The sequence below is a fragment of the Brachycentrus maculatus genome, unplaced genomic scaffold (assembly GCF_059751285.1).
Source record: "Brachycentrus maculatus isolate JH-2025_06_01 unplaced genomic scaffold, ASM5975128v1 h1tg000091l, whole genome shotgun sequence".
In the NCBI taxonomy this organism is placed as follows: Eukaryota; Metazoa; Arthropoda; class Insecta; order Trichoptera; family Brachycentridae; genus Brachycentrus; species Brachycentrus maculatus.
In genome coordinates, this window is record NW_028280845.1 from 2,349,221 (window position 1) to 2,363,301 (window position 14,081).

Consider the following 14,081-nt stretch of genomic DNA (forward strand, 5'->3'; position numbering starts at 1 on the left):
AAAATTCGACAGTGCTAAACTGTCGTAGTCAATTTTACTAAAAAAAAAGGACTGCCGGACGGTAAAATTCCGTAAAGTGCACGAGCGCTGTAACACCCCTTAAAAATTCTACTGAAATTCTTACTACAGCTCAGATCGTTAATCATGTTTTTTTTTTAATTACCTAACGTCCAAGTTACTCTGAAATCTAGCTACGGCTTATGCAACACCGTTTATCATGTCCCTACTCAGGCTTCAACTTTATAAGTTTCATAGCCTATGCCTACTTGTGAGTAGATTTACTCTTTATGTTTAAAGTTGCTATAATTTCATGTAATTCATGAGTGAAAATTCTAGGCAAAAACACTTGCAATTTTAATTATGTTTCCACTTAGGCTCCAACTTTATAGGTTTTATAGCCTATTCCTAAGTGAGTGGGAGTTACTATTATTTCATCTAGGAAAAAAATATAAGCAAAAACAATCCTTCCGATTAGTTTGTTGAAGAACTGCTTTTATGTCTCTTAATTGCTTCTGGTCGCTCGTTGAAATTTTGACAGCAAATTAGCATAGATATAAATGAAATCATTTCGACATATATTTTAGCTATGAAAATTTGAGGAATTTTTTGATAGGGGTGGATTATTACTATTAAATATTTCTTATTTTTACTGTGAGAAATGAGATCCATAACCGTGCGAAATTGAAATTAAGTTGCTTTTTACCTTTGCTTTCTGTGCTATTTTGTGGATGTCATGAAAATGATAATAAATATTAACGCGTAGCAATTTTTGACAGTTCTTTCACGCTTCCCGCCATACGCGATATCCGTATTATAATCTGCGTCTGCGTTCCATTTTTAGCCAAACTTCTAGTTTTTATTATTGGTTAATATATTGATCGTCAGTACAGAATTGTGTCATTGGAATAGTGAAATAAGACAGTATTAGATTTTGGACGTTAAAATAATGCTTTATTCGCTAATGTGATGTCATATACAGAGTTAGAACATGGTTATCAGGACTTGAAACAGGCTTCCCACGCTCCTCAGTTCTACGTAGGTGAAGATGGAAATATAGTGCCTTTGAGGTCATCGGTAAGACTTCAGAATGTTATAAAATGTGATCTACACTTGTCATTAAAAAAAAAATTGACTCGAATTCTTTCATTTACTGACTGGATTGACTGCTACATCACTTGCATCTGCACAAAAATACTCGCACTTTCGTTTTAATAATTAATCCTTGCTTTAAAATTTTACCTAGAATAAAAAAATATATAAACAGGGTATTACCACATTTCGCTCACTCCTTTTAAGAACGTCATAAATCAAAAATCGTCAATTTTGAGTTATGCGTGTTTTCAGAATGCCCAGAAAATGTACTATATCCCAGCAAAAGCGGCATATTTTTAACTCAATATTTACCCGCTACAGGGCAGAAAATGTTGTTTTTGCATTTTGAAGAAAAGGTATTGTTTTATTATTTTTTTTAATATACTAAATATTTTTCAAATGGAGAAAAAACCTTCAGGTTTTACCTAAAAAGATCTGTTGCACAGTAAAAAGTTCAATAAGTGGCTTGATATTTATTCTTAATACATTGTATTATATTTTTAAACTTTAAAAACGTTCTCCTGAAAAATCAAGTGTTTTGATTTATGACGTTCTTGAAAGGAGTGAGCGATTTGTGTTCATGTTAGCTGATGAAATACTTAAATAAAGAAAATCATCAGACAGTTTGTGGTATTCTTGTCGTAAATAAATAATGGAATGATGAAGGATTAAGTAGACAGTGGAGCTTACGCTCTATACCATTATTATGTAACTGCAAAACCTGTGATCCTAATTTCATGCAGTACCCTTAAGAGGAAATTGAATGAACGAATAAAATTGCACAAGTTTTTTTTGTATTTATTTTTTCACTTAATATGTTAACCCGTTTATTTATTAAGTTTTAATAAAACAAAAATTATATGAGCAATATTTACATAAATGCTAATAAATATGACATGCAAATTTACAAATCATACAGTATATAAGTATTTATATATATATATATTTTTTAAATTACTTGTTTTAACTTTGATTATTGGTTCCAACTATCGAAAAATATTTATATTCCATATTATTTTTTGACATCTCATCAAAGATGAAGAAGAATATGGAAGTCTGGGCATTTACGGGGCTGACGACCGTCATAGGCTGGTTTAAGTGATCACTTTACATAAGTGTTCACCAATTCCACCCATTATTGACAACCACACTACTCAAATTCTTGGAAGTTCTATATATATGAACCAATTTCGAAACGCTATATTTCAAAACAAAATTAATACAATGAACACAAATTGATTGGTGAATTCGATCCATTTCTACATTGAAGGATTGTTTATGATTTAACACATTTTGGACGCGTGTTTTTTATGCCTGCTGGCGACGGGATTTAATAATTGTGTACATATAGTTGAGACCTTAACAAAGAGATTGGTACATAATATTTATATAAAACATTAAATGATTCCTTCTTTCCTGACATTGAAATGAAGCTGGCGCAGAAGGTAAAAAAACCCTTCCCGTCCTTAAGCATCAATCGACTGAATGGGTAAAAATACCTTTACCGTCCTTAGTGTGTTAATATTATATGTGTTATTTCAATCCATTTTTTTATACACAACTGCACAAATATTATGAATAAACACAAATATTGATATATTGATACATGGTTTTGTATTAATAAACAATATTATACGTAGTGCTTTATAGAATTAAAACTTAATGCACTGATTTTCATCCTAAACTGCTTAAAAATTTTCTTTTAGTGTAATCAAACCACCGCTTTTACCTTTATCATTAAGATAACTTAGTTATCTATTTGAGACACTGATTACAGTTTTGTTTTTCTTATCATTAAATCCCTTTCCAATTCCAATACCTTTACTAAGATATATTTTATATCTCTTGTGTAAACATACATTCTCGTTCATTTACTCCTTAACATGTTCATGACCAGCGAATAATAGGGTATTGTTTTGTTTTAAAAAATATATTTTATTAGCAAATAAACTAATATTAAAAAAAATTGTATGAAAATCACTACAATTTTACTGAAATCTGTATTTCAATGGCACAAAAAAAATATAATTTGTGACTCATTTCACGTCTAAACCGCAAGACTCCTCTGGTTGACTTGCATTCTATGGTCCATGTTTTACATATACCACGGAGTTTATGCTCTTTATTTTGTATTTCATACTGGGAATAAGGAACTGACGGAAATGGAAAATTTTGTGCACTGGGTTTATTGGCATTGGAACATGCTTTCCAAAATGTATAAAAGTATGCGTAATATTACAAATTTGTAAATGAATCTTAAAATTCATTTTATAAGTATGTTCAATTTATTTTTACTCAAAAATGTCAAACTATGGTGATCTTTATAGTTTAATTGAATTATCAAGGAAAGAATACTGAAGTACACAAAATTTGCAATAAAGTTAGAGTTAGAAAGTAGATATTATGAAAAGAATAAGCAAAACAAATTAGTTTACGAAAATGAAATATCAGAGGAAAACTAAGTGGAATTGGCAAATTGCCAAGTATCAACAAAGAAAGACTTCAGTCGGTTTGTCGAGTTGTAAAATTATGTGATGGTAAGTCATCGGCTTGACTTATGATTCAAATATGGTTTCCCTTGTTTATTTTCTGAAAAGGCTCGCTTTTAACCGGGATATTTCTGTGTTGATAGTTTTCTATGTTGCACAACCAGACCAGAGAAGCCCGGTTCGCTAGTGTTACCACATACATTGTATATTCGCATCTACGTGTTAGTCAGTGTACATTCTAATTCACATTCACCCGAGTATTGTGTCTAACGGCATATTCCAATATTGATTGTGTACTTGGTGGTTTCCGAGTCAATATGCACCGGTACACCGCAGCTAATCTGGGTTCTATTCACACAAATCCAATACAAAGAACCACATTAAATATTTGCATTTGAATGGGCTTTAAGAAATCCGAATTGCTTTCAGTATTGGAGTCCGGCAGGTTAACAAAACAAGTTGTCGCAAAGGAATGACTGTAAGCAAAAATTTATGAAATTAGCATTAGGAATAATAGATATATGTACCCGTACGTCTCCGGCATGTCCATTAGACTAGTGTGAGAATGTGTAAATACACACCCTACTCTGTGAAGCAATTAAGCCTGCGCGTGTATGTGTGCCACTAACAGACACTAAACGGTGTCATTCATTATCTCTGTAAGGTTTCCTTCAACTGTGTGTGTATTTGTTGTAGGTATTTAGTTGTCTGTCAAATTGATCTTAAGATAATGACATTGGTGATAATTTCTACATTTGAGTGTCCCCGTGTGTGATCCGCTCGCGCCTTGTCCCACTCGCCATGGAGTGGTCCTGGTTGAAGGACTGGTGGCGCCTCAAGAGATGGAAGAAGACTCGCTCAGTCCCCGAGGAGGACATTTGTTACTGTGACGAGTGCTTTCACCATGTTAGTTTTGTATTACCAGTGCTCATTCAATCATCAACATTGTCACGGCCGCCCCCTTCTCACGACTCCCCGCCCTTGTACCTTCTGTAACTAGATCACTATTTACATATTCACACGCAGCACTTACATAACACAGACTGTCAAACACCCATACCCTACCATTTTCGATTACCAATTCATTTATGCCGAATAGGTTATGAACTGCAACGCTGTATTATGATTATCCCACATATTCCTTCATGCATTTACTCCAACTAGACATTTAAGTAGGCTGCTACTACAACCGCTGGGTTATATTATTGAAAACTTCAAACCCGACTCATAAGCGAAACATAGCTTCTCCACTATTCGGATTTTTACTAATTGTTTCCCTGTTTAAAAATACATAACATTTATACAGTATACATATTCCTGGGAATCATATTGGTTTTGTACTGTTTTATATGTGTAAAATTATATTCAATATAAAATGAATTCAAGAAAATGTTACAACCTGTCGACAAGTGAATTTTTGTGAACTAAACTGTATCTTGTTGTCAGCCTACTTAGTGTAGTAAAGAAGTCCAAAAAGGAGAATAATACTAAAAAATATATATTTTCTTGCAATATAACAGATATAAATTTGAAAAATTCTTAATATTGTCTATAGAAATTCAATTCACGTGTTTCAAAGTAGATAAAACTGAAACTATTAGTAGGTTTTAATAGTTTTTTCGCCAATCAGTGTGGTCCCAGTTAATGGGTATTTTATATATTTTTTAATTTATTTATTGTTAGTTGGTTTTATAGATTATTTTACTCATATAATATTTCAAGAAACTAAGTAAGACGTTCATAGATATCAGTACAAGTTATTTTTTTGAATAAATTTATATGAAAATATTTCAATTTTGATTAAATTACTTAAAGTATCATTTAAAAAAAATATTTAAAAAAAATATATATATATATATATATATATATATATATATATATATATATATATATATATATTTTTTTTTATATATATATATATATATTTATATATATAAAAACAGAAAAAGAATATGATATATCATATTTTTATTCTTATTTATTACGCAATATTCTGATCTCTTGTTGTGTTTAACAAATATTTTTGGATTGTATTTTTAAAATGTGTTTCTATGGAATGTTTTTTGTGTTCACATGAATGGACTTGTGTTAGATAGTAATTAATAATAATTGGTTTTCAGACCAGAGATATTACGGCAGTCCAAACTCAAAATACAGTAAGGGACTTTTTTTAATAGTTTTTTTGCATTTTTGAAATAAGTACATTCTACTTAGTCCAAAAATGCAAAAAAAACGTACTACAAAAAAATGTCCCTTACTGTGTTTTGAGTTTGGTCAGCCGATTATCTTTGATTGCGAAAAGTAATCATGTAGTAGGCTCGATCCTGAACGCTATATCTAAGTAGATAAGTGAAATGTAGGTATCTTATTTAGGAACATGCATAGAAAGGAACAAAATAATACGGGCATAGATAAATACATTGTTATAATGCTGAAACAGTTTTCCTTTATAAATTTCCACAGCATTATAAAAAAAGAATAACTTGTGAAATATTTTTTTTTACGGTAAGTGAACATTTTTATAAAGTAAAGTCACTCTCTGCCTATATAGTGTAGTGGTTGCCACATTTTGGCTACTGTGCTGGGGGTTTCGGGTTTGATTCCCAGGAGGGACCAAAATAAATAAGTGTTTTTTCATTCTAATATTTATTTAATGTTGTTTTATCCTGGACTTAACCCAAAGCGTAGGACTGATCACCTTGTCTTCATAAAATAAACAATAAAATCGATTTGATGCATTGCTCTATGCACCACTGGGTGCGGAAAGGGTCACTTGATTTGACTTGAAGGTCGCTGTCAAATAAATTGATCTCTCGTACATTTCCTTATGGATGTCATTGTATCCTCTGCATGTTAAACTTGGGTCCATGGGTTAATGATCCGTCCCGACACGCTTATTGAGTGATAACATATCAATTTTTGTAGCTGAACGCTGTTCCTTTTAGATATGCTGAGCCTTATTTTTTTGTCTACAATACTGATTTTGCATAATAAACTGATGATAGGATAATTTTAAAGGTTCAATTCAATTGATTCAATCTGTATGGCCGGATCGCTAAGGTGATGCAAAACCATTAACGCGGATCTTTTAAATCTTAACCGCCCTTTACTTACGAACGTACGTGATACGCGCGGTTTTTCTTCACCATTCCGCGCTTACCCGTATGACCTACGCGCAAAGAAACCTGTTCCAAAAATATTTAATGCGTACCGGATACACTGACAATTTTTTGTCAGGTTTCATACCAGACAATATTTTGTGATAATAAACGTGATATTTTTGTTTGTTTATACAAAATATGGCAAAAAAAAACCCGGAGGTAGGGTGGTAAATTTTTTTTTTATCTACTTTGAAAATATCTGGATTGCACAGTTCAATAACAGATTATGAACATTAACTTCCTGACAATGCGGACCGACATCCGAATTCCAGAAAGAATGTAAAATTTATCGACACTATATAGTAATTAAAATAAATTTTTCTTCACTTTTTCTAAGTAGATATAGAGTTTAGATTTGAGCCCCATATCAAGAAATCTAGTAGGAGTTTGCCGTAGTAATTTAAGTTCGTTTAATGTTTACGTCAATTATTAATGGTGTCAATGTCAATTTTGTAGTCACTGAAGTATATGATTAATGGTATTTACACATTTACATGTTTTTTTTTAAGCAGAGAAATGTTTCATTCTACAATGCAAACAGCGTTAATCATAACTTCTTAGAAATTTCTGATTAGTGATTCCGTAGACTGGTGTTATGGATATCTCAAGAGAAATGAAGAAGTGTTTTAGAAGGCATTTACAGGGTTTACAACCACTTTATAAACTGTTTTTTATTTTTTTATATTTTTTTTTTGGAATCTGAGCCCACCATCTACCCGCAGCAGTTATAGAGTCCTGAGGGACTCTCTGTCAGCTGCACATAGAGGAAAATCTTCAAAATATTTCTGAAGAAATAAATATTGCTCTATTCAATTAATGAGGGGGGAGGAGAATGTACAGACAGAGGTCGACTAAAAAACTATTTATTAATTATAAACTGTTGTAACATTTACCATTCTGTCTGGGATTGAACATCCATACTAGTTGTAAACAATAATACAAGCAACTATTTGTATGCAAGTTGGAGGGCCATCTCTGAATAGTCTTGTAAAGTAGATAACTGAAACCTTTTACTTAGATATTTATTTCTCAAAAAATAGTTTTAATAACTTCTTGATAACAATCTCTCAAACTCGTTATGTATGTACTAAGATTTGGACACACTCGAGATATTGGAAGATGTTTAAAAAACCTTTCTTGTCAGGGAGATGAATGGTTCTCAAATGGTAGCCGCATAATTAATGGACTATATAAAGTTGATATAGTATAACATGGTTATTATTCTACTTTTTATCAAAGGGTTTTTGTAACTTTTTTGGAATAGTTTTAGTTATTAATGACACTTTATGTATTAGAGTTTTAAAATGAACTTAAGAAAATCAAAACATTTTGGGTATTATTTTATATATTTATACAATAGTATCATTTCAATATAATTCCATAAAGAAATATTGATGAAATATATTGGAAATTGGGAAAGGAAATATTATCTAATATATAAATATAAATAGTATCTAGTAGATTTTGTCAGTACATATCCGATTAGAGTCAGTGGGTTAAGATTGACATCTCAACATAGATGAAGAAGAATATGGAAGTATGAGTATTTAAAGGGCTAACAATCTGTCACGTGACCTATACACGTGTAACATTCACCATTTTACCCATGATTGACAACACTCTCATGACGTTCCGTGACTGATCATATATGTATGACTTCCAAAAATTTGAGTAGTGTGGTTGTCAATCATGGGTAGAATAATGAATGTTATATGTGTGTAAAGTGATCACAAAACCAGACTATGATAGGTCATAAGCCCTGTAAATACCCAGACTTCCATATTCTAATTCAACTTTGTTGAGATGCCAAAAATATAAAATAACTCCAAAGTAAGAAACCCATATTTGTGAACGAATATTTGACACATTCAAAATGTTGTTAGTATAAATAACTCAACACATTTCGGACTGGTGTTTTTTACGCCTGCAGACCTCTGGTGACGGGATTTGATAATTGTGTACATATAGTTTAGACCTTAACAAAAAGATTGGTACATAATATTCATATAAAAACACTAAATGATCCCTTCTTTTCTGACTTTGAAATGAGGCCGGCGCAGAAGGTAAAAATACCCTTCCCGTCCTTAAGCATCCATCCGCCGAACGGGTAGAAATACCTTTCCCGTCCTAAGTGTGTTAAGTGGTACTCAAAATGTTGGTTGCTAAGATGGTTTGGTTGCGATTTCAGGGTGACCTGGACTCTTGCGATGGGAGCGAATCGGAGGGGGACAGCGGGAAGAAGGTGGTGGTGGGAGTATGCGCGATGGCCAAGAAATCCCAATCCAAACCCATGAAGGAGATCCTGACGCGTCTTGACGAGTTTGAGTACCTAAAGATGCTAGTGTTTCCCGAGGAGGTTATCTTGAAGGTTCTCCATATAAAAAAATCTAACGAAATTGGGTGCAACAAGATATCGTTTGCAGTTTTGAATATTATTTATTATCCTTTCATTTCTCGTGCTCGTTATGTCTCCACTCTGTGACTTGCGTGTTGATCTTTCTAAAATATTTAATTTCAACTCTCAAAATTTGTGAACTCTCAATGTTTTGTTTCACCCAAGTGCTCCTTGTAGTTTATTGACCAAAGCATGCTATTAGTATTGTAACAGTATTATACGTATATTTTGTATATTAAAAGCATAGATCCCTTTTTGGTATGGTAATAAAACACTCTCCTTATCATTCATCGTTCACTTTGTGTTAATAAAAGTGTTATTACACAAAGTGAACGATGATTGATAAGCGGATTTTTAGTATTATATGTTTTTAATTTAAGTTTTACTTTGTTTCCACTATTTCTTAAACTTTATGATATGTCGCTTTTGATTTCCTTTGAAATCCTATTGAAAAATTTTGTAATGAAAAAACCGTTACATTTAATTTCGCTTGGATGCTTTTAATTTTTAATTCTAATATTTTTACATAGGAACTTTAAAAGTAGATATAAACAAATTAATGTTACTCTAAAATAATTTTGCAACATCACTCATATCATGATAGAAGACAATTGCTTTAATTGATCTAATGTTTTTTTTCTGTAAAAGAAATTGTACTTGCATATTTAATCTGGTGTGCTAGACATACTGAAATATAATTGCTACTTTTCCCTTTGGTCTTAACTACAAATGGCATCTTATTTTAGTTGTGTACTAACCCTTTTGAAATTTCTTTCTTGCACTTATTGTCTGTGGCTTTTATATACTAAAGACCTTGAAACTTTTAGACTACATTTCGTTCATTGACATTTAAGTGTACAACTTAATACAGATTGATAGTTTGTAATGACATTAGTAAAATAAGTGAAGTTTCAAAGTTTCGTAATATTGATGATTTGTATTGCATATACTCCAAAGCTTTGTGTTACTTAAAATGGTAGAGGCTTGTGAATAATATAATGATAATCCAAATTTTTTGTTTCTAAAATTAAGAACTTATTAAGAAAACTATTAGTAATTCGTAATAATATTACAAGAAACGAGTGAAAAATATGTTGTTTTTTCAATTGGTTCAAGTTACAAATTTCATCCACTGCTATGATTCTATTTTATTTTGTTTTATTAATTTTTTAATCACAAAATACATATTAATATATATTTTAGTAACTAAATCCTAGTTCTCTTTTTTCAAGTTCTCTGCAGTGGTGTTGTCATTAGTTATTTTCACTTTTATTAATGGAATTATTCACAATATTTTATGCTTTTTATATAAAACTCTAGATTCTGTGTGATTTCCATTTTTTGCGCTTTCTCAAACTCTTAAGTTGCATGTAGATTTTCATTAATTTATAAGATAAACAGCCGGTATTAAATGATGTTATAATATCTTCAGTTGCCCGTGGAAGACTGGCCGATGTGCGACTGCCTGATCTCATTTCACTCCAAAGGATTTCCCCTAGATAAGGCTATACAATATGAGAAATTAAGAAACCCCTATGTTATAAATAATCTCCATATGCAGTATGATATACAAGTAAGTATCTGTTTGTTGGTGTAAATTATTGTGAAATACTTACTTAATTCAGCCTTCGTCTTGTGTCCAGTATTGAAGAAAGACCTCCCTCTTGAACTCCATAGTTGTCTGTTAGACGCGACATTCCTCCAGTGCAGGCCCGCCACTTTTTTAATGTCATTGGACCATCTTGGTGCCTACCCACGCTTCTGCGTTCTGTTCTAGGCCTCCAGTCAAGCACCTTTTTCGTCCATCTATCCTCAGACATATGTACCACATGACCTGCCCAGTTCCACATTTCTTCCGCGATTCTTTGAACCACATCTGTTACCTTGTTTTTTTTCCCTTATCCAAACATTAATTTTTTGTCCCTAGAGGATATGTTTAGCATCCTTCTCTCCATTGCCCTTTGTGAAATATTCTTCTAATATTCTACCTCTAGTTTTAGACTATTGTAAGCAAAATTTTTTTTTTTTTTTTAAAAATATTAATGTGTATTTTATTTTAGGATCGGAGGAAAGTTTATTCAATTTTAGAAAGCGAAGGTATTGAAATACCGAGGTATGCTGTTTTAGATAGGGATTCTCCTGATCCAAAGCGTAAGTTATGTATTGTTATTTAAAATGATCATAAGTTTTAAATATATGTGATAAAAGTCTTTCACACCAGTATTGCTATATGATACTAGACTCTAATGCCAGTTTTGTTATTTTGATAGGATATTCTATCAATCTCCCATATATTTATGTATTAAAATGTTTATTTTTCTCTTCAGATCATGAACTCGTAGAATCAGAAGACCATGTAGAAGTAAATGGGGTAATTTTCAATAAACCGTTCGTAGAAAAACCAGTATCAGCGGAGGATCATAATATCTATATCTATTACCCGACATCAGCTGGTGGTGGCAGTCAAAGATTATTCCGGAAGGTAATTACCAATGATTCTCTCAAATTTACAAATTTCTTTGAATAATATACAGCTAAAAATCCATTTAAATGCTACTTATACAAATTTACCTGTAAAACATCTGTCGTTTATGCAAAAACACGAATTCAATCTATAGCTGTTGATTTCTTACTCATATCATGTGCCTAATTTAGCAATAAAACTTAACTAGTCTGCCTCCGTAGTGTAATGGACAGCACGGTCGGCTACCGTTCTGGAGGTCTCGGGTTCGATTCCCAGGGGGGTCAAATAAATATTAGTGATTTTTTCACTGTAATATTTATTCAATATTACCCTGGACTGGTACCTGAAGCGGAAGGCTGATCACCTTTCCTTCATGTGTAAACGATCAAGATAACACTGCGTTCATATGACGCAGTGCCCTATGCACCATTGGGGTGCAGATAAGGGTTTTATTATTATTATTATTAGTCTACTTGATCAAATGAACACTATTGATTGAACTGGAAATTATTATAATAGATCTGAAATTTACAAGTAGGAACATAGATTTTCGCAATCAGTAAATTATAGATTTATTTTGGGTTATACCATATATGTAATATATCCTTATGCCAACATTTTTGTCACGCTTCCAGGGTACAAACTTATGTAGTGAAAAGAGGATATATGTACATATAGTTATATATTCTTCTGATGGTTAAATAGTGTGCAGGTTTACAAAGTTCCGATTCATCAATAATATTCACAAATAAACAAATTCAACAATTTTTTTGTGAATTTATTTTTATTTTTATAAAAACCTATTGTTTTTGCCCTTACAATGTCCACTAGACTTGAAATGGACCACTTTCGAAAAAAAAGTCTTCAGCAATTTTAGTATACATATAAGAATAAATCTCAGCACTAAAATGTATAATATTTTCAATTTAATTTCAATTTATTCAATAAAAAAAAAAAAAAAAAAAAATATATATATATATATATATATATATATATATATATATATATATATATATATATATATATATATATATATATATATATATATATATATATATATATATATATATATATATATATATATATATATATATATACACATATATATATATATATATGTATGTATGTGTGTGTGTGTGTGTGTGTGTGTGTGTGTGTGTGTGTGTGTGTGTGTGTGTGTGTGTGTGTGTGTGTGTGTGTGTGTGTGTGTGTGTGTGTGTGTGTGTGTGTGTGTGTGTGTGTGTGTGTGTGTGTGTGTGTGTGTGTGTGTGTGTGTGTGTGTGTGTGTGTGTGTGTGTGTGTGTGTGTGTGTGTGTGTGTGTGTGTGTGTGTGTGTGTGTGTGTGTGTGTGTGTGTGTGTGTGTGTGTGTGTGTGTGTGTGTGTGTGTGTGTGTGTGTGTGTGTGTGTGTGTGTGTGTGTGTGTGTGTGTGTGTGTGTGTGTGTGTGTGTGTGTGTGTGTGTGTGTGTGTGTGTGTGTGTGTGTGTGTGTGTGTGTGTGTGTGTGTGTGTGTGTGTGTGTGTGTGTGTGTGTGTGTGTGTGTGTGTGTGTGTGTGTGTGTATATGTATATGTATATATGTATATGTATATATATATATATATATATATATATATATATATATATATATATATATATATATATATATATATATATATATATATATATATATATATATATATATATATACATAACAAACAATATTCAAGGCGTATATATTAAAAGTAAGCAATAAGACTTAAAGGTGTAGAAGAATCCCGCTTCGGAAAACTCCTTCGGACACATGGAACAGATCAATATCCAATGTGATATTGTTCAACATAGCGGTAGCTCTTCCTACAGGCATCACCATCGGCAGGTTGGTCCTGTGTATAGGAATGTGAAACAATCTATGCCGACGCTGTCTTAGGTATATAATATTGAAAAATATGAATGTAAATTTTTCTTCTGTAAATCGTAACTATCATCAGGTTTGGGTCCAAGGTTTAATATAATATGTATAGTAATATGTAGGGGTTAAATTACTTTCTGTTTGTAGTAAGAAAAATGTGACTGAATTTTTCTCATGACTGTGTAAAAATCTGTTTAATATTTTTGTAGATTGGCAGTAGAAGCAGCATTTACTCACCGGAATCTAGAGTTCGGAAGACCGGCTCCTTTATATACGAAGATTTCATGCCTACTGATGGTGAGAGTAAACTTTTTTATGTACATATAAACTAAAAGACCGTTAATTCAAAATTCGAGGCACTGAATCTTGGTAGGAAAATCAAATTGAAAATCACCTCTCCAAATAAAATCTTCATTAACCTTCCCCTCCCGGTGATATGTATTTACTACAACTCGACTTTTCCAATGGGAATATCAAGTTAAATTATAATAGATACGGGCTCAGAATTTTTGTATTCCTCCTTAATATAATCATGTATTACATAAAAGTATTATAATATAAAGTTATTCATTTCCAGCGACGGAAATAAAT

General features: G+C 31.8%; 1 protein-coding gene across 6 annotated transcripts in view; it reads left to right on the forward strand.

Moving 5' to 3' along the window:
- The first annotated feature begins 581 nt into the window (after positions 1-581).
- Positions 582-14,081, forward strand: part of l(1)G0196 (inositol hexakisphosphate and diphosphoinositol-pentakisphosphate kinase) — a 43,787-nt gene continuing 30,287 nt past the window's right edge. For 2 of the 6 annotated variants that reach the window (XM_088258215.1, XM_088258218.1), the window contains exons 1-7: positions 938-1,074; positions 4,278-4,487; positions 8,931-9,110; positions 10,570-10,710; positions 11,198-11,288; positions 11,465-11,619; positions 13,700-13,787. In XM_088258215.1, the coding sequence (XP_088114341.1) occupies positions 4,383-4,487; positions 8,931-9,110; positions 10,570-10,710; positions 11,198-11,288; positions 11,465-11,619; positions 13,700-13,787 (760 nt within the window). In that variant the 5' untranslated portion in view covers positions 938-1,074; positions 4,278-4,382. Of the gene's footprint in view, positions 1,075-4,010; positions 4,060-4,277; positions 4,488-8,930; positions 9,111-10,569; positions 10,711-11,197; positions 11,289-11,464; positions 11,620-13,699; positions 13,788-14,081 lie in introns of all 6 variants that reach the window. The other 4 variants (XM_088258219.1, XM_088258214.1, XM_088258217.1 and 1 more) reach the window with 4 other exon arrangements.